The sequence below is a fragment of the Salmo salar genome, chromosome 12 (genome assembly GCF_965601325.2).
Source record: "Salmo salar chromosome 12, fSalSal1, whole genome shotgun sequence".
Classification (NCBI taxonomy): domain Eukaryota; kingdom Metazoa; phylum Chordata; class Actinopteri; order Salmoniformes; family Salmonidae; genus Salmo; species Salmo salar.
Window position 1 is genome coordinate 53,684,007 of NC_138302.1, and position 20,465 is coordinate 53,704,471.

General features: G+C 44.4%; 2 protein-coding genes across 4 annotated transcripts in view; one reads left to right on the forward strand and one right to left on the reverse strand.

Annotated features, from left to right (window-relative positions):
- rad54l2 (RAD54 like 2) overlaps positions 1–1,045 on the reverse strand; it is a 38,686-nt gene extending 37,641 nt beyond the window's left edge. Inside the window, exon 1 of the mRNA XM_014132005.3 lies at positions 912–1,045. The gene's annotated coding sequence lies outside the window, so the exon portion shown is untranslated. The remainder of the gene's footprint in view (positions 1–911) is intronic.
- bap1 (BRCA1 associated deubiquitinase 1) lies at positions 890–18,240 on the forward strand. 3 transcript variants are annotated; one of them, XM_082959062.1, is made up of 17 exons: positions 890–1,135; positions 6,262–6,291; positions 6,404–6,458; positions 6,619–6,751; positions 6,951–7,070; positions 7,165–7,226; positions 7,478–7,620; positions 9,697–9,775; positions 9,865–9,988; positions 10,243–10,389; positions 10,654–10,806; positions 11,005–11,135; positions 11,447–11,916; positions 15,876–16,114; positions 16,387–16,479; positions 16,591–16,663; positions 16,971–18,240. In XM_082959062.1, exons 4-17 carry the CDS (start codon positions 6,734–6,736, stop codon positions 17,102–17,104), a joined length of 1,986 nt encoding a protein of 661 aa, XP_082815188.1. In that variant the 5' UTR covers positions 890–1,135; positions 6,262–6,291; positions 6,404–6,458; positions 6,619–6,733; the 3' UTR covers positions 17,105–18,240. The 3 variants fall into 3 exon arrangements, with proteins under 3 accessions (XP_082815188.1, XP_082815187.1, XP_013987478.2); XM_082959061.1 differs by lacking the exon at positions 890–1,135 and adding an exon at positions 5,637–5,927; XM_014132003.3 differs by lacking the exon at positions 890–1,135 and adding an exon at positions 5,639–5,927 and having other exon boundaries at positions 10,243–10,390; positions 10,664–10,806.
- Positions 18,241–20,465: the final 2,225 nt, after the last annotated feature.

Here is a 20,465-nt window from a genome sequence, read left to right on the forward strand (position 1 = left end):
ATTTCGGAGAAGAAAAAACAAGATGTCACATTTTTGGTATTGCACTACATTAAACATGGAAAAGACAGTTAAGGAATATATCTGAGCCTGAGATTTTGTTTCCAAACAACAATGGCAATATTCCTGCTAATCAATATAATATGGATGCCAACATTAACCTCTGACTGTCAATCCCTCTCTGTCCACACACACACACACACACACACACAATTGAGCAATTATAGCGCAGTGTGTTACATAAAATGCTAAATGCAAGAGATAACAACCAACTCTAGCTTCTGTATGTAGCCATCACGTGGAACCATAAACGGGTAGCTAACTAGCTAGAATAGGGGCGCATCATTAGCAAATACCTAGCTGGCTTAAAGTTACTTGTTGTTTTCTACCTTGTGCCCATCGTCAGATATGTCATTATTAACTCGCGAAAATCAACATAATAGCTACTGTTATTAGCACGCTAACTAGCCGGATATTGAGAGGTTGGCTTATTAAAACGCACATCTGAGATGAAATATTGCTAAGAGATGCTGTTGCTAACGTAGCATGCTACATGTCTGGCTATAAACAGATCACAATCCAAGATAATGTATTTTACGCTAGCTAGCTTAGCTAATTTGTCACAATTAGTTAGCTAACACCAGTTAGCTAGCTGACGTTCAACGAGTTCCATAAAAATGAACAAACGAGTCGTACCAAATACAGCCTGCTAACGTTAGCTAGCCCGTGCGTGTTTGAGCAGCTAGCTAGCTTGTTGTTGTTAGTGAGCTAGCGTCATGTTACCATACATTCGCTGTTTTCAGCCAACGTCTATTGTCCAGAGGATGGCTAATCAAGAAATCCCCTTATGTAACATGGTTAACCTGAAACTAAAATGAAGTTCGAATCGAAAAGTTGTCAAACTATGTACTTACATTTTGCATTCCCTTAGGAAATCGAATTGATGATATGCTTATGGTTAATACATTATTTTATACAAACTGTATTTTTTTTTATTTCCCCCTCACTGTTTCTTCAAGGGTAACAGTAACACGGTTCCCCAGCACAGATGGAAAAACAACTCGCTAGAAGTCGGTTCCCGAAGGCACACTCGAATGACAAACGGTTTAAAAGAAGCCAAAAACTGCTATCGGGAAAGGTAAAAAAATCATATTTGATTTTAGATTATGCTGTACTCGCCAACACTAAATCATTAAGTTAATAGCATATACATTAGAGCATGTAATTGTTCTATTAATGAACATCACGACAAAGTATGTTATGGCACCATCTGCTGGTGTAGTCTTGAGGTTGATACGGAGCTGTGCGGTGACAAGTGGAATGCACTGTTGAACGCTACATCCTGAGGGGTTCGTGTTGATTGTAAGAAGATTGTCAGCCGGTTAAATGGCGTCCCTTGACAAGGCAAGAACAATGTGTAATGCAGAAGTGCAGTATTCTCATAAGGAGCGTTATACTTGGAATACGGAGGAGGTGTAGAGGTGTAGAGGTGTAGAGGTGTAGAGGTGTAGAGGTGTAGAGGTGTAGAGGTGTAGAGGTGTAGAGGTGTAGAGGTGTAGAGGTAGAGAGGTGTAGAGGTAGAGAGGTGTAGAGGTAGAGAGGTGTAGAGGTAGAGAAGAATGGTAGAAAGTGTAAGCAGAGGGAGTTGAAGACAAGGAGGAGAAATATAAGTGAATGAGGGCGATGTATCGGAGGTGGTAGGTGTGGTGAAGTTCTTGGAGCCCGGGTCTTGCACCGAGGGTCAGGATAAAGATGAGTCTGTGATCGTAGGAGTGAAGTTTTTGGAAAAAGTGGACTTTTGACTTTTGGCTGATCCGTTTGACGTTTCATGGTGGGTGCTGTGCTGTTTCAGAGTTGTGGAATCGGTGAGTGTAACCAGAAGTGGTATTGTGTTAATTGTATGTGTTTCTGCTGGTCAGAGAGAGCAGGCGCCCCGTGTTAAACAAATGGGGCCAAGATATGTGAATTGTTTTGTTCTCAAGAAAAGGGCGCCATTGAAAGAAGTGATTACTGGGGTTGCGGTAAATGTGAAAGCTGAACAACTGAAGGGGAAGATTCCCGGGGGTTGTGATGCTCGTCGTTTGGTGCGACGCAGACAGGGTGACGTGAGTGGAGAAACAGAAGAGTCATTGTCTGTTCTTTTGAGTTTTGATGTTGAGTCTTTGCCCGTCAAAGTGATGTTAGGATATATAAGTTTTCCTGTATGAGCTTTTATGCCGACTACATTACGTTGTTACAGGTGTCAAGCGTATGTGGCAGTAGTGTGTAGGAGGGAGGTTCCTATGTGTGAGAAGTGTGCAGAAGGGCATGAGACAAATGAATGTGTAGAATTGGGGACAGTGGTGGTTTGTGTTAATTGTGGGGGTGCCCAGGGGTGCGAGAGAGGCAGGTTGAGGTTTCCAGGGTTAGAGTAGTGCAGAAGTTGTCATATGCTGAGGCAGTGAAGAAAGTAGAGTAAGATGGGTCCTGGCCCCTTACACTAAGTCTGAATTTGTCCTGCTAGGTGACCTAAACTGGGACATGCTTAAACCACCTGACCAAGTCCTAAAGCAATGGGACTCTCTAAACCTTTCTCAGATTATTACCAATCCCACAAGGTATGACTCCAAACACTCAGAAAAGGCTACTCTCCTCGACGTTATCCTCACAAATAAATAGGTATCAGTCTGGTGTTTTCTGTAATGACCTTAGTGATCACTGTTTTACAGCCTGTGTTCGTAATGCCTGCTCAGTGAAACGACCTGTCCTGATTTGTCATAGACGTTTGCTAAAAAACTTTAATGAGCAAGCCTTCCTTCATGAACTGGCCTCTGTAAAATGGTATAGAATCAACTTGATCCCCTCTGTCGAAGATGCTTGGACCTTCTTTTTTGATATTTTCAGTGGTGTTGTTAACAAACACGCCCCCATAAAGAAAATGAGAATTAAAAACAGGTTCAGCTCCTGGTTCGACCGTGATCTTGCAGAGTTACTCCACCTCAAGAATTGCATTTGGCGACACGCTCGGCACACGCATACTCAGGCTGACTGGCTCTCGTTCAGGCAAATGAAAAATAAGCGCACTCAGGCTATCCGGAAGGCAAAAGTTAGTTACTTTAAGGAGCAGTTCTCTCTTTGTGGGTCTAACCCCAAGAAGTTCTGGAAAACGGTTAAAGACCTGGAGAATAAACCCTTGATGTGGTTGTTACTGACAAGAGGCACATGGCTGAGCTCTTTAATCACCACTTCATTAAGTCAGGATTCCTATTTGACTCAGCCATGCCTCCTTGCCAGTCCAACATTTCCTCATCTCCCATCCCTTCTAATGCGACTATCCCTGATGCTTTTCTGTATTTTTCCCCTGCCCCGCTACAAAGTTTCTCCCTGCAGGCAGTCACTGAGTCTGAGGTGCTAAAGGAGCTCCTTAAACTTGACCCAAAAAGGTCAGACTCTTTCTTCTTTAAGGTTGCTGCCCCTATCATAGCCAAGCCTATCTCCAACCTTTTTAACCTGTCTCGTCTTTCTGGGGAGGTTCCCATTTCTTGGAAGGCAGCCACAGTTTGTACTTTATTTAAAGGGGGAGATAAATCTGATCCTATTTCTATTTTGCCCTGTTTATCAAAAGTGTTGGAAAAACTTGTTAATAATCAACTGACTGGCTTTCTTGATGTCTATATTCTCTTGGGTATGCAATCTGGTCTCCACTCAGGTTATGGATGTGTCACTGCAACCTTAAAGGTCCTCAATGATGTCACCATTGCCCTTTATTCTAAGCAATGTTGTTCTGCTATTTTTATTAACTTGGCCAAAGCTTTTGATCTGGTAAACCATTTCAATCTTGTGAGCCAGCTAAGGAGTATTGGTGTCTGAGGGATCTTTGGCCTGGTTTGCTAACTACCACTCTCAAAGAGTGCAGTGTATAAAGTCTGAAAATCTTCTGTCTCAGCCACTGCCTGTCACCAAGGGAGTACCCTAAGGCTCGATCCTAGGCCCTACACTCTTCTTAATTTACATCAACAACATAGCTCAGGCAGAAGCTCTCTCATCCATTTATATACATATGATCTTATACTCAGTTGGCCCCTCCCTGGATTTTGTGTTAAATGCTCTACAACAAAGCTTTATTAGTGTCCAACAAGCTTTCTCTACCCTTGACCTCCAAAACAAAGGTCATGTGGTTTGGTAAGAAGAATGCCCCTCTCCCCACAGGTGTGATTACTACCTCTGAGGGTTTAGAGCTTGAGGTATTCACCTCATACAAGTACTTGGGAGTATGGCTAGACGGTACACTGTCCTTTTCTCAGCACATGTCAAAGCTGCAGGCTAAAGTTAAATCTAGACTTGGTTTCCTCTATCGTAATAGCTCCTCTTTCACCCCAGGTGCCAAACTAACCCTGATTCAGATGACCATCCTACCCATGCTAGATTACGGAGACATAATTTATAGATCGGCAGGTAAGGGTGCTCTCGAGCGGGTAGATGTTCTTTACCATTCGGCCAACAGATTTGACACCAATGCTCCTTATAGGACACATCACTGCACTCTATACTCCTCTGTAAACTGGTCATCTCTGTATAGCTGTCGCAAGTCTCACTCCCCCCCCCCCCCCCCCTTTCTGAGATATCAACTGCAGCCCTCATCCTCCACATACAACACCCGTTTCTGCCAGTTATATTCTGTTCAAGGTCCCAAATGCACACACATCCCTGGGTCGCTCCTCTTTCAGTTTGCTGCAGCTAGAAACTGGAACGAGCTTCAAGAAACACTCAAACGGGACAGTTTTATCTCAATCCCTTCATTCAAAGACTCAATCATGGACATTCTTACTGACAGTTGTGGCTGCTTTGTGTGATGTATTGTTGTTTCTACCTTCTTGTGCTGTTGTCTGTGCCCAAAAAATGTTTGTACCATATTTTGTGCTGCTACTATGTTGTATTGCTACCATGCTATGTTGTCTTGGGTCTCTCTTTAAGTAGTGTTGTGTTTTCTCGTCATGATGTGTGTGTTTTTTGTCCTGTATTTTATTTTTAATTTTTAATCCCAGCCAGGGCAGGAGACCATTTGCCTTTTGGTAGGCCGTCATTGTAAATAAGAATTTGTTCTTAACTGACTTGCCTAGTTAAATAAAGGGGGAGGGATCGTGAGAGGAGTGGTGTGAGTAGTAGACCTGTACCAGTACAGAGGGATAGGCCAACAAGTGATCTATGTTTCAGTAAGATTGGATTTTTTTCTTTTTCCATTTATAGTGATGGTTATCAACTGTACAGCAGGATGGAACGTAAGTCGCAGAAAATAGAGGTTGTGGTGGCAGCTGCAGAGAGGAATTTGTGCTAGATATCCAAAAATCCAATCTTACTGAAATCATTTCGCTACACCCGCAATAACATCTGCTAAACATGTGTATGTGACCAATAAAATGTGATTTGACATCAGTTACAGGGTGTGATAAGGGGTGGCGTCCCATCCTTTCAGACTGTTGGCCTTAAGTAGGACTAAATATATTTAAATAGTGGAGTATGGTATTTATTATAATTTTTGGGAGGAGTGTACTGTTAGATGGTAGGGTATTTGTTGTATTTTTTGTTTTTTGGGGGGGGGAAAACTTTTTTTTTTTTATATGCAAAGTATAAGGGAGTTATACTCCAGTCTAGTAGGTGGCGGTAATGCAACATTTTATTGGATGCCAACCGCCCGTTAAACCTAATCGAAGAAGAATAGTAGTCTTGAATTCGACCATATCGAAGTCGCACATAAATTACGTGCAATTAAAGCGTCCAATCTGTCGTTCTTTTGTGTTATAAATGAATGTCTTCGTTCCGTTAGCTAATTATGTAAAACTTTTGTAGTGGTTATGGGAATATGGACTGGCTCAGTACTTAGCCAAATGTCGATGGACTGTAATTGCATACAAAAATGAATAAAGGGTGGCTGGAACTCGAGAGTGACCCGGGTAAGAAGCTAATGCGTTAGCTGCTAACGTTAGCGAACAATTCTTTGTTAGATATAATCTAATCTGCAATCAGAATGTTTGATCGTCTCAATGTTTTACTGCCAGTGAACACAATACATGTAATAGCAAATTACGTTATATAGATTTATACGCAGGGCTATAAGTTAGCTAGCTACTGTAGCTTATAATATATCAATTCCACACTAGTTAGTACTATAACGTTACATTGTTCATTAGTTGCACCAGCAGGAGGAATTACCTACAATGTTTCTGTTTGTATGATCGATGCCATTGTTACATTTTCAATTAACGTGTTTTCTTATGGCCTGTGCAGGGCTATTCACGCTCTTGGTGGAGGATTTTGGTGAGTTGATTTGACAGGTTGGCTAATAAAGTAAACCTGTACTGGATAAGTGTGAGCACCATATAGTTTGAGTATCCCTTTGTGTATTTTGCATGTGTGTTTTGTAATGTAGGCGTGAAGGGGGTTCAGGTGGAGGAGATATACGACCTACAAAGCAAGTGTCCAAGGTATAAAGCAATGGTCATCAAGCCACTGTCAAACTCTCTGAAAGCCTCACTATATATACAGCCCACTGTGTGTATATATAGCCTAGGCCTACTAGTGTATAAACCCAAATATATGTGGACAGCTTTCTGATTTCCTTGACTCTTGTCCCGTCCCCCCCAGTCCTGTCTATGGCTTCATCTTCCTGTTCAAGTGGATTGAGGAGCGAAGGTCTAGGAGGAAAGTCTCCACCTTGGTGGATGAGACCTCTGTCATTGATGATGACATTGTTAATGACATGTTCTTTGCCCACCAGGTGAGTCTGTTTTAATCCTTGACTATAAGATTCAGGCCAGTCAGTTTGCAGTAATAGTGATTTGCATGCAGGGAGGCTATATTGTTGTCAGAATGTGGTGCATTCCGTCATTTCCTACTGTGTCAGAGGAAGGCATTGTTTTTCTCTTCTTTCTGTCATTGACTTCCTTTACACGGTTATATATTTTTTCTGTGCCCAGCTGATCCCCAACTCCTGCGCCACCCATGCACTTCTGAGCGTGCTCCTGAACTGTAGTGGGGTTGAGTTGGGCACTACCCTCAGTCGCATGAAGACCTTCACTAAAGGCTTCGGTCCAGAGGTGAGGACACACACGCACTCCTACCTCTCCAATTTCTGCTGTGGTGTTATGATTATAATCAAATTTTACATTGCATTCTTTTGTGTTCTTTCAGAGTAAAGGCTACGCCATTGGAAATGCCCCAGAGCTGGCCAAAGCACACAACAGCCATGCCAGGTAGGAGGTGCTGCTGCGTTTGTACCTCCCTATTGAGTATGCCCCTTCCTACAACTAGGTTTTATTCAGTAGGCACATAAAAAACAGGCTGAAACAGAGGTACCTACCTGAAATTCTCCAATTAGAAACAGTTGTTTTCATTTGCTGTTGCAAAAACATTTTCTACGTTGTGCACTAATGAATACAACCCTGATTTGTACAAATGTGACTGCCACCCATGATTGATTCTTCCTTCTCTTGTTTCCATGGAGACCGGAGCCCAGGCACCTGCCGGAGAAGCAGAATGGGATTAGTGCCGTGAGGACCATGGAAGCGTTCCACTTTGTCAGCTACGTGCCCATCAAAGACCGACTGTTTGAGTTAGACGGCCTCAAGGCATACCCCATTGACCATGGTGAGACTGCACACTGTGATGGACTAAGGGAAGCAGCGTAGTACTGCTCACTCACGTTGAGACAGCCTAGCGCAGCCTTAAAGTATGGGTCACGACCTAAAGTGGGTTGCGGACCTGTTAATTGCGGCTCACGATTTGTCCTGAGTAAATGTATAATTATTTTATTAAATTACTGGAATTGATTTGGTTAAGTGCAACTGTGCTCTCTGCTCAGTTTGGCAGCTGTGTGAGTGGGAGGGAGATGCCCGTGTGCTTTGCAGTTCACCCAATCTTTTTTCTGCAGTTTTATTGAAGATCACGCTGCTGTCATTCAGCAGTAGATGATGCGCTGTCAGCCACTGACTTGTCATTCCCACTCGCCATCACTCACCGCTGTCATCAAATGGACTCAAGCTATCCACAAGTTTTGACTGAGCGCAATTGTCATGAAATGCAAATACAGTGATGAGTTTCTCTCTCTTGGTTTCATACAAACTTTGAGAAATAACGAGGAGCCCAGGGAGTTATTTCAGAATGGGGCAGAATGCTTCAGGAAACAGTGCTTCGACAGTGGGAAAAGTAAGTCAGCTAGCAAGGCATTGTCATTTTATAACAAGCAGAAATTAGGGAGTACTATCTTTCATAGTAGTCAATGTCAGTTTCTCTTTCAAACAATCCCCTTGGACACAGCTAATAGCTAGCTAGCTAACGTTAGCCAAAGCAAACTTGCTAGCTACTGCAACCCTAAGTAGCAGTACAGATGAAGATGAAAAATTATCAGGACTACTGTACATCTTACTGTAGAAATTATTGTTGAAAGCAAGTTAAGTTGAAACTGTTCTGTTAAAATACAAGTAATCATTTTGATTCTGGAATTAACTGATTTAAAGCAAGATGCTTTTTGAGGCAAACACGCACAGTTCTGGGTTGCTCATCTACAGCAGGAATCGGTCTACTGCTTTCTCAGTCAGGCAGAAGATGTCTTGATCCAGTTTGGCACCACATACCTATGTGAGTCAGGGTTCTCAAATCTGGCGTCCTTAAAAAAACAAGTACAGAAACGGACTCAATGCTGAGTATGACTTGTGAGTTGCACTGTCAAAAACGGAGCCCAGAATAGACCTGCTTGTTGAAAACTACAACCAGCCACACACCTCTGTTTGTATGTTTGTTTTCTGGTCTACATCTGTGTGATGTGATCAATCAGTTCATTCCAGTTCAGAATATTTTTTGTTGTATTTTAACAGCAACAGTTCCAGCCTAGACACATATGTAGGAGTGTTTTTAAAGGGGGGAAAATAAACATGAATGACTATTTACAGTTGAAGTCGAGTTTGAAGGTAGGCCTTGAATTACATCTACAGGTACACCTCCAATTGACTCAAATGATGTCAATTAGCCTGTCAGAAGCTTCTAAAGCCATGACATTTTTCTAAGCTGTTTAAAGGCACAGTCAACTTAGTGAATGTAAACTTCTGACCCACTGGAATTGTGATACAGTGAATTAAGTGTTGTTAAAATGATGTGTCATGCACAAAGTAGATGTCCTAACCGACTTGCCAAAACTATAGTTTGTTAACAAGAAATCTGTGGAGTGGTTGAGAAACGAGTTTTAATGACTCCAACCTAAGTATATGTAAACTTCTGACTTCAATTCTATATGGGTATTTCATTGAATTATTTGTTTTTGTCTTGTTTTAGGCATAAGGGCAATTTAAATGTACCGGTTTGTTACGCATAGGTCCATGTTTTCGTAAGCTTGGGTCCCAGGAAACCACAGAATTTCTCATTTGGGTCTCGCGCTGATACATTTTAAGAACCCCTGGCCTAGTGTCTTCATTGCGCTGTAATGTCATGTAAAGCACATGACTATGACTTCTCTAATCTACTGTGTGGCAATACAACCCTTGACGAAATACTGCGAGACTACAGTGGCTCATTTTCAAATGGTGCTCTATTCCCTATGTAGTCCACTACTCTTGGCCAGGGCCCATAGGGTGACCACATGGGCTCGAGATGAAAGCAGCGGGGGGGGGAGTCAATTCTAAACATTTCTTCCTCCGCTTCTCTCTCTTTCTCTCTTTCTTTCTCTCTCAGGGCCATGGGGAGAAGAGGAGGAGTGGACGGATAAGGCGCGACGGGTCATCATGGAGAGGATTGGCTTGGCCACAGCTGGGTGAGCCTGAGGCCTATCTCCTGCCTCAGTAACACTGAATGAGATGTTACGCACGCACACACACTCACACACTTTCTCTCACCTCTCAGAGAGCCATACCATGATATCCGCTTCAACCTGATGGCGGTGGTTCCTGACCGCAGGGTGAAGTATGAGTCCAAACTAGAGATCCTCAAGAGGAACAGACAGATGGTTCTGGAGGGATTACAGCAGGTCAGGAAACCCACACAGAGGAGCCAATTGATACAGCCCAGTGAGAAAGTGTGTGTGTGTGTATCTGATCGAGTGTTTCTTTTAGCTTGCCCTTTGTCCTGGTTAAGCAGAGATTTGACTTTAGGATCAATAGAATGGTCTAAAATGTGCCAACTCTACCCAGCCAGTGCCCCTGGCAAGCTAAAACGAACGCACCCAGACCAATAGACCACGTGTGTCCGATTGACTTGACATGAATGTCACCTGTTCTCCAGCTGATCCGGGTCACCCAGCCAGAGCTCGTCCAGGACAGAAAGCAACAGGATTCCTCCCCCTCAGAGGACACGCCCCCTGCTATCAAAAAAGAAGAGGCAGAGCCTCAACCTGTTACATCACAGGGGGCCGAGCAGACTCCTCCCACAGGTATTACATTCAGCTCCAACCACCCCAATGTAGATTGTTTTTATAGACATGAGAAAGGGTTTCTGTGAGTCTGTCGTTGTCTCCCAAATGGCACCCTCTTCCCTATGTAGTGCACTATTTTTGACCATAGCCATATGGGCGCTGGTCAAAAGTAGTGCACCATGAAGGGAATGTGATGCCATTCAGGGTTCATCCTGTCTCAGGGTATGATGAGCTGCAACAGTTCCACTGATGTTCATGACTGTCTCTCCCCCTGTTCTGTGGACGAGGCAGCAGCCCAGTCGACACCGAGCCCCTCAGGCAAGGGGAAGGCCATGGGGAAACCAACCACGCAGCCTGTCAACAGCCCCACCCTAATCGTCCCGCGCCTGCCCGCCTTCCTGGACAACCACAACTACGCCAAGTCCCCCATGCAGGTCAGGAGGAGGGGGATGGGTTACGATGTGACACAACTCAAATTTCCACACACAAGTCTCATTAGCATCAATGCATGATGGATTTTCACGACAGGCTTGACTTGCGTACAAACATCTCAAGTTAGGATTCGGCCCCAAGGACCAATACTATATGTTTGCCGTGACAAGGTAGATGATTGGTTGTTCTGTGATTGACAGGAGGAAGAGGACCTTGCGGCAGGGGTGACAGGGGTAGGTCGTCCCCGGGTGCCTGGCGCAAACCAGCCCCCCTTCTCTGATGATGACGATGAGGAGGAAGAAACTGGCACAGCAGCAGGCACACCCACCAGGTCAGCTCCACACAACTAGAGTTATTCTAGTTCTGTGGTCACTCTCTCTTTCCATTCTAGTTCCTGTGGTCACTCTCTCTTTCCATTCTAGTTCCTGTGGTCACTCTCTCTTTCCATTCTAGTTCTGTGGTCACTCTCTCTTTCCATTCTAGTTCCTGTGGTCACTCTCTCTTTCCATTCTAGTTCCTGTGGTAAAGGACTTAGGTGCTGGTGTTATTCAGACTAAAAAGCATTATACCACATTTTTCATTGAGTCCAAAATGTTCCCCTCTGTGACTTGAATGTTCGTATGTTCATGTTGGTGTGTTTAGGTTCAGGCGGAAGGCGGGCCTGCGTTCCCGTACGGGCCGTGTAGGCGGCAGTGGCGTGGAGACCAAGCTGGCGCTGAGCGTCCTGGCCGAGAAACTCAAGAAGGAAGTCCAGAGGAAGGACGCTCTGGCCACGCCCCTCTCGGTCCGCACCGAGGGCCGCACGGGGGGCATCGTGATCACCGCCACCTCGCAGCCTTCGCCCACGCCAAGCAACGAGAGCACCGACACCGCCTCGGAGATCGGCAGCGCTTTCAACTCGCCACTGCGCTCCCCGGCTCGCTCCCAGGCGGCCACGCGACCCTCCAGCCCTGTGGCGTCCCACCTGTCCCGTGTGCTGTTCGGGGAGGATGAGGGTCTGCTGAGGCTGGACGCCAGGCACAACAGGGCTGTTAGAGAGCTGGGGCCCTCAGTCAGCACTGCCCTGCTGCACCTACAGGAGGATGGTGTTATATATGCTGTACCGCCACCCGGTGAGGATGTGTGTGTGCAAGATAGGGAAAGTAAGAGACTGGACCTGTGGGGAAGCGAACATGGGCACTTGGATTTTAAGATTATCATCATAAATGAATTATCAAAGAGCAGCTGCTTACCTTCAAACCTAATTACATAAGCCATATTAATACCTGGATTATACTAATCTAATACCAGACTGACACAGCTCTGGAGATGCAAGAGCTGAACAATGCGTTAACTAGTAGGGATGTAACGATTCACCAATACACACCGGCCCCCGATTTCAAATGAAACGAGTGCATTGGCCCACAAACCGATCCAAATGTAGCATGCATCAGTCAGAAAATCGATTCAAACGTTACGAATCGCCGGTTGACTAAAATGTTTTGCTCATATTACCTTGTTTTTACCTTCTGAAAATAACTCATCTTTGTGTTGAACTGCATGTAACTGTGTTGACAGTCATTGGTCTACAGTCATTGGTCTACAATTAATTTTGCATGCCGAACAACCCCAGGCCGTATCGGTAGCCTAGTCAAACCGCACACTGTGCCCAGCTTCATGCGCTGACCAACGTGAGGTAGGCAATCTGTTCCTGATCTTGCATGATATTAGTTGAGTAACAACCTATATAATTTGCTAGGTTATAGTTATCTATGCACTGTTAAATTGTGTTTTACCAGAATAGAAGTAAGCTACAGGAGACAACTCTCATTGGCTGTACCTGCTGGCAATAGATTTTATTTTGATTGTTCATCATCGGCAATAGTTTTGGTAGTTTAGCTTTAAACACTATACACTGAGTGTACAAAACATTAGGAACACCTTCCTAATATTGAGTTGAACCCCCTCCCCCCCTTTTGCCCTCAGAACAGCCTCAATTCATCGGTGCATGGACTCTTCAAGGTGTCAAAAGCATTCCACAGGGATGCTGGCCCATGTTGACTCCAATGCTTCCCACAGTTGTGTCAAGTTGGCTGGATGTCCTTTGGGTGGTGGACCATTCTTGATACACACGGGAAACTGTTGAGCGTGAAAATCCCAGCAGCGTTGCAGTTCTTGACACAAACCAGTGTGCCCGGCACCTGCTACGATACCCCGTTTTTTTTTTTTTTTTAAAGGCACTTATTTTGTCTTGCCCATTCACCCTCTGAGTGGCATACATACACAATCCATGTCTCAATTGTCTCAAGGCTTAAAAATCCTTCTTTAACCTGTCTCCTCCCCTTCATCTACACAGATTTTTGATGTAGATTTAACAAGTGACATCAATAAGGGATGGAAAGAGCATGTGTTCCTAATGTTTTGTACACTCAGTGTATATGGTCATTTTTAGATATACCGCGTTAAGTTGATAATTTTCATAGTGAGGACAGCAATCACTTGCGCACTGCATGGCGGAAGCAGAGGAGAAGAGGTCACACTGTTAAAACCGTCAAAATGGGGGGGGGTGAAATCTAAAGTGTGCTATATATTCATTGGCTATGTAATGGCTAATTTGGGAACAATAAATATTGATGCATTACTAGCTCAAACACTTAATCTGCAAAAATGACAAGTTAATTAGTGGGTGGTGATTTCAGAATCAAAGTGGGGCGACACAAAACTGGCTACATTGTCGTCGTCCTCCCCCATCTGGTAGTGGGGTGGTACCTAGTCTCCCTTATAGCTCAGGTGCCTACATAGTACCTACACCATAGACATATGTGATTTACACGCGCGCACACACACAGCCCTCTCAGACAGATCCAGCTCAGAGAGGCCCAACTCATGAGCTCTATCAGCAGCAGATTTGAATTTAGAATGGAAAATGAATGTGTTTATGCAACAAATGTTAGTCCATCGAATCGTATCAAACCGAATCCCATCGATTCGCTCTCAAATCAAACCGAATCGCACTAAAACGTCTCGTTCATGAATCCTATCGGAGCCCATGCACAGTTGAAGTCGGAAGTTTACATACACTTAGGTTGGAGTCATTAAAACTAGTTTTTCAACCACTCCACACATTTCTTGTTAACAAACTATAGTTTTGGCAAGTCGGTTAGGACAGCTACTTTGTGCATGACACATCATTTTTCCAACACTTTTTTAATTCACTGTATCACAATTCCAGTGGGTCAGAAGTTTACATACACTAAGTTGACTGTGCCTTTAAACAGCTTGGAAAATTCTAGAAAATTATATGGCTTTAGAAACTCCTGATAGGCTAATTGACATCATTTGAGTCAATTGGAGGTGTACCTGTGGATGTATTTCAAGGCCTACTTTCAAACTCAGTGCCTCTTTGCTTGACATCATGGGAAAATCAAATAAATCAGCCAAAAATATTGTAGACCTCCACAAGCCTGGTTTATCCTTGGGCGCAATTTCTAAACGCCTGAAGGTACCACGTTCATCTGTACAAACAATAGTACGCAAGTATAAACACCATGGGACCAAGCACCGTCATACTGCTCAGGAAGGAGACTCGTTCTGTCTCCTAGAGATGAATGTACTTTGGTGCGAAAAGTGTAAATCAATCCCAGAACAGCAGCCAAGGACCTTGTGAAGATGCTGGAGGAAACGGGTATAAAAGTATCTATATTCACAGTAAAACGAGTCCTATATCGACATAACCTGAAAGGCCGCTCAGCAAGGAAGAAGCCACAACTACAAAACCTCCATAATAAAGCCAGACTACGGTTTGCAACTTCACATGGGGACAAAGATTGTACTTTTTAGAAATGTCCTCTGGTCTGATGAAATAGAACGGTTTGGCCGTAATGACCATTGTTTTGTTTGGAGTAAAAAGGGGGGGTCTTGTAAGCCGAAGAACACCATCCCAACCATGAAGCACGGGGGTGGCAGCATCAAGTTGTGGGGGGGCTTTTCTGCAGGAGGGACTAGTGCACTTCACAAAATAGATGGCATCATGAGGCAGGAAAATGATGTGGATATATTGAAGCAACATCTCAAGACATCAGTCGGGAAGTTAAAGCTTGGTCGCAAATGGGTCTTCGAAATGGCCAATGACCTCAAGCATACATCCAAAGTTGGGGCAAAATGGCTTACAATGACGACAAAGTCAAGGTATTGGAGTGGCCATTCAAAGCCCTGACCTCAATCCTATAGACAAATTGTGTGAAGAACTGAAAAATCGTGTGCGAGCAAGGAGGCCTTCAAACCTGACTCAGTTACACCAGCTCTGTCAGGAGGAATGGATCAAAATTATTGTGGGAAGCTTGTGGAAGGCTACCGGAAACGTTTGACCCAAGTTAAACAATGTAAAGGCAATGCTAACAAACACTCAATTAGTATATGTAAACTTCTGACCCACTGGGAATGTGATGAAAGAATTAAAAGCTGAAATAATTCATTCTCTCTACTATTATTCAGACATTTCATATTCTTAAAATGAAGTGGTGATCCTAACTGACCTAAGACAGGGAATTTTTACTAGAAATAAATGTCAGGAATTGTGAAATACTGAGTTTAAATGTATTTGGCTAAGGTGTTTGTAAACTTCCGACTTCAACTGTAGAAATAACAAAATATGCTGAAAAGCTGCGGTGTTGTTCAATGTAACCAGGTATAAAATCCCGACCTACGGTTCGGTTCGCAATGCTCCCACATAAGGATATAGAGCATGTGAGAAGAACCCTGTGGCTTCACATTATTCGACGTGGGAAATGTGGGTACCCGGGGTCCATCAAATCGTCTCGAAAGGGATAGATGCACATTCCTATTAGCCAGACAGAAATGTATGGAAGGTGACACCACTGAATCTGATGGCGAGTTGATAGCTGGTACATATTCACTACAAACTAAACGAAAGAAAATGGACAAACGGGGAGGAACTTCCTGAACTTGTCTAAGAACCCCTCTTTTTTTTCCCCCTTTTTTTTTTGGTTCCAAAACCGTTTTTTATACAGTGTGCAATGATTCATATTTTTGGGTTTATTGCTCAATAGATGTTGTTTCTGTGCCTGTGCAGCTGATACGCCACCTGAGGGGTCCAAGCGAGAGAAGGCAGGCACTCCAGAGAAGGTAAAAGACAAAGAGCAAGGGAGCAACCCAGCAGGAGGGGGGGAAGGTGTGAAGGAGGATGGTAAGGAGGGACCATCGGTGGAGGTAAAAGAGGAGAGCAAAGACGTCAAACCCAGAAAGGAAAAGATCATCTCCACGGAAACCGTTGGAAGCAACAAGCCCTCAGGGGAGAAATACTCTCCTAAAGTAAGTCTTTTTTTTCTTTCTTCTTGCTAGAAACATCTGGAGATTTCTGTATTCTATGGCTCCTCAATCCTTTTTCACTTTTTTATTTCGAGCTCTTGTCTTGTTTTCCACTCTCATTTTGAATGTCTTTTTGTTTTCAAATTCATCGTCTTTCACAGTATTGTGTCTAGTAGCTAATTCGAGCTACAAGTTGACTTGCTGTGTATATAACAGTTTGTTTATAACCAAATGTCAGCCAGTTGATTTCTTCTCTAACTCTTGTTTTCCTGCAGGAGCTGCTTGCTCTGCTCAAATGTGTGGAGGCGGACATTGCCAACTATGAAGTGTTTTTGAAGGAGGAGGTGGAGAAGAGGAAGAAATACAAGGTTTATAATAAATTCTAATCAAGTTCCTAAGTAGTGGGATTAATGAGTTTGGTCACAAAAATCCAAAGCTGTGTGGGTGTTAATGAAAATGTTGAACTGTGTTTTGACCAGATCGATGACCAGAGAAGGACCCATAATTATGACGAGTTCATCTGTACCTTCATATCCATGCTGGCCCAAGAAGGTAAGGTCACCTCTCAACTCTTTCCCTTGGTAGAACTAAAGGTGGAATTTCATGCATGCACACATCCAGTCTTATTCTCTCTGTTTATTAGCTAATCCCTGTTTTATATTGAACCTCCCTACTGTGCAGTCAGGGACCCACACTGCCTGAGAGTGTACCATTATGTGGACTACTCTCTCCACATCTTCCCCTCTGACAAGTGTTTTTATGTGATTTCCTGTGGAAAATGTGATCTAACATTTTACTAGATCATAGGCAATTTTACAGGAACCAATTGTACAAGTTCTCGCTCTCCTTCTGTCTCCAGGCATGTTGGCTAGTCTGGTGGAGCAGAATATCTCTGTGCGTCGTCGTCAGGGAGTGAGCATCGGCCGTCTACACAAACAGAGGAAACCAGACCGCAGGAAACGCTCGCGACCCTACAAGGCCAAGCGCCAGTGACCCCCCCCCCCCCCCCCCCCCAGGAAGTGCTTGCTCGGGATCACCAATCACAGCAGAGAAAATACAAAAACCCTTGTTGCACACATAACACTGTCCTGTGACGTCAGGGAGAAAAGGACTCATTCATATTGCTGTATTTGTGTCAGTCTCTGACTTCATCAAATGGACCATCTGTTGATTAGTTTAATCAGGTTTGCTTTACCGTAAGCAGAAGAGTCATTGTGTATGTTAGATTGTGTCCTGAGTGACACCCTATTCCTTAGTGCACTACTTTTGACCAGAGCCCTACATAGTGCAATACTTTTTATGGGCCCTGATCAAATGTTGGGCACTATATAGGGAATTGGGTGCCATTTGGGATGCACTCCTAGTCTCCATGTAAAAGGACCTCTGTCTGTGCCATCACACTGTGTACTGGGTCGTGTTCATTAGGCACGCGGCGGCAAACTTTTTTTTTTTTAACATTTTGCAAAGGAAGATGAAAATGAGTTTGCAATTCCAGGTAGTTCCTCCCTGTTTCAGTCTGTTTTTCTTCCATTTGGTGCCTAATTAACAAAGGTGTGACAACCTGATTGCGAGGGACACAGGAAGCTTCTGGAAAGTCTTGGGAGTTGGTCGGATCATGTGATGCGACTCCTCTTTCCTGTCAAGAAGGGCTGGTTCACCGCTATTTGCTTGCTTGTATTATGCTTTGGCAGTACCGTACTATGCGTCCCAAATGGCACCCTATTTCCTATTTACTGCATTACCTTTAGGTCTCTGATCAAAAGTAGTGCACTATATAGGGAATAAGGTGCAATTTGGGATATACCGTATCCCCTTTCGAGGTCCTGTAAATGAATGGATGAGATCTACTCATTTTTTTTATCTGTAAATGATCTCTAAATGTAGATTCTAATGTTGGAGAGCGTGAGATGTGTGTGGGGGAGTGTGTAAGCAGTTTGTGTGTTTCTGTACATATGTATCTGTCAGCTCAGCATCAGTGGTAACAATTTTTTTTTTAATTTTTTTAATCCTAGTCACATGAATACTACAATGAACTCCACAAAAGCACTATTGACCTCACTCACTTCTCATCATGCCATAGGTGGATGCTCTGGGTCATATATTTGGTGAGATAAAAACATATCACATGGGCTTGGCTTTGACTGCATTTATTCCATTACTTGCACAAAGAGACTTCCATCCTCTTAGCAGACTGAGTTTAGTCCGCGACCATCCTCTCTGATTTGAATAGTGTTATGAACGGAACCCGCTGAGGCATAGAACGCAAAAACCTTACTTGCGCTTCGCGCCAATAGGACTCCTCCATTTGTGTGGGAATTGTAACATGCTTCATATAGTGAGGATCGCTACAAGAGCTTTAAACACTGCTCAAAAAAATAAAGGGAACACTTAACACAATGTAACTCCAAGTCAATCACACTTCTGTGAAATCAAACTGTCCACTTAGGAAGCAACACTGTTTGACAATACATTTCACATGCTGTTGTGCAAATGGAATAGACAACAGGTGGAAATTATAGGCAATTAGCAAGACACCCCCAATAAAGGAGTGGTTCTGCAGGTGGGGACCACAGACCACTTCTCAGTTCCTATACTTCCTGGCTGATGTTTTGGTCACTTTTGAATGCTGGCGGTGCTTTCACTCTAGTGGTAGCATGAGACGGAGTCTACAACCCACACAAGTGGCTCAGGTAGTGCAGCTCATCCAGAATGGCACATCAATGTGAGCTGTGGCAAGAAGGTTTGCTGTGTCTGTCAGCGTAGTGTCCAGAGCATGGAGCCGCTACCAGGAGACAAGCCAGTACATCAGGAGATGTGGAGGAGGCCGTAGGAGGGCAACAACCCAGCAGCAGGACCGCTACCTCCGCCTTTGTGCAAGGAGGAGCAGGAGAAGCACTGCCAGAGCCCTGCAAAATGACCTCCAGCAGGCCACAAATGTGCATGTGTCTGCTCAAACGGTCAGAAACAGACTGCATGAGGGCCCGACGTCCACAGGTGGGGGTTGTGCTTACAGCCCAACACCGTGCAGGACGTTTGGCATTTTCCAGAGAACACCAAGATTGGCAAATTCGCCACTGGCGCCCTGTGCTCTTCACAGATGAAAGCAGGTTCACACTGAGCACGTGACAGACGTGACAGGGTCTGGAGACACCGTGGAGAACGTTCTGCTGCCTGCAACATCCTCCAGCATGACCGGTTTGGCGGTGGGTCAGTCATGGTGTGGGGTGGCATTTCTTTGGGGGGCCGCACAGCCCTCCATGTGCTCGCCAGAGGTAGCCTAACTGCCATTAGGTACCGAGATGAGATCCTCAGACCCCTTGTGAGACCATATGCTGGTGCGGTTGGCCCTGGGTTCCTCCTAATGCAAGACAATGCTAGACCTCATGTGGCTGGAGTCTGTCAGCAGTTCCTGCAAGAGGAAGGCATTGATGCTATGGACTGGCCCGCCCGTTCCCCAGACCTGAATCCAATTGAGCACATCTGGGACATCATGTCTCGCTCCATCCACCAACGCCACGTTGCACCACAGACTGTCCAGGAGCATGCCCAGGCGTTGTTGGGAGGTCATACAGGCACGTGGAGGCCACACACACTACTGAGCCTCATTTTGACTTGTTTTAAGGATATTACATCAAAGTTGGATCAGCCTGTAGTGTGGTTTTCCACTTTAATTTTGAGTGTGACTCCAAATCCAGACCTCCATGGGTTGATAAATTGGATTTCCATTGATTATTTTTGTGTGATTTTGTTGTCAGCACATTCAACTATGTAAAGAAAAAAGTATTTAATAAGATTATTTCTTTCATTCAGATCTAGGATGTGTTTAAGTGTTCCCTTTATTTTTTTGAGCAGTATATGTTGAGACACCGCTGGAGACTTTCCTAAGGAGGAATACCCTCTGGAGTCCAGAGGGCAGACAAGCGGGGGAGGCCCAAGACGCCATGGCAGAGAACAGTCAAGAGTCGAGACTGTGCTCCAGCCACATCAGTAGAGCAGGGCCATGGTGAAGATGGCCCGAGACCGACAGAATCGAAGAGCCTTTGCTCTGGCCCTATGCCCCAGCCAGCACCACTGAGATGAGTGAGTGTTAAGAGAATGTCCAAGCTGCCTTTTTGTTTAGTTGCTGCCTATGTCCACGAGGTGTAGCAATGGCTCCAGGATGTGCTGCTGAACCCCCTTAGTCACACAGTTATATCATCGACACTTTTCCATGGTCAGCAAGGCCTCTCGCCACATGGGTTCCTTCCAACGTAGTGTCGCTTTGGAGACGTTTAGCTACATTAATATATGCACCCAGAGAAAATAATTGTCTCTCCATCATCCCCTGTGTGTTTGCATCCAAAGCTGCAGTCTC

Bases quoted from the DNA above. Each gene is read 5' to 3' on its own strand.
- bap1 (XM_082959061.1), top strand. From the start codon at position 5,891: ATGAATAAAGGGTGGCTGGAACTCGAGAGTGACCCGG. The intron at 9,989-10,242 runs GTCAGGAAACCC...CCTGTTCTCCAG, and splicing joins TTCTGGAGGGATTACAGCAG to CTGATCCGGGTCACCCAGCC. The intron at 11,136-11,446 runs GTCAGCTCCACA...TGGTGTGTTTAG, and splicing joins GCAGCAGGCACACCCACCAG to GTTCAGGCGGAAGGCGGGCC.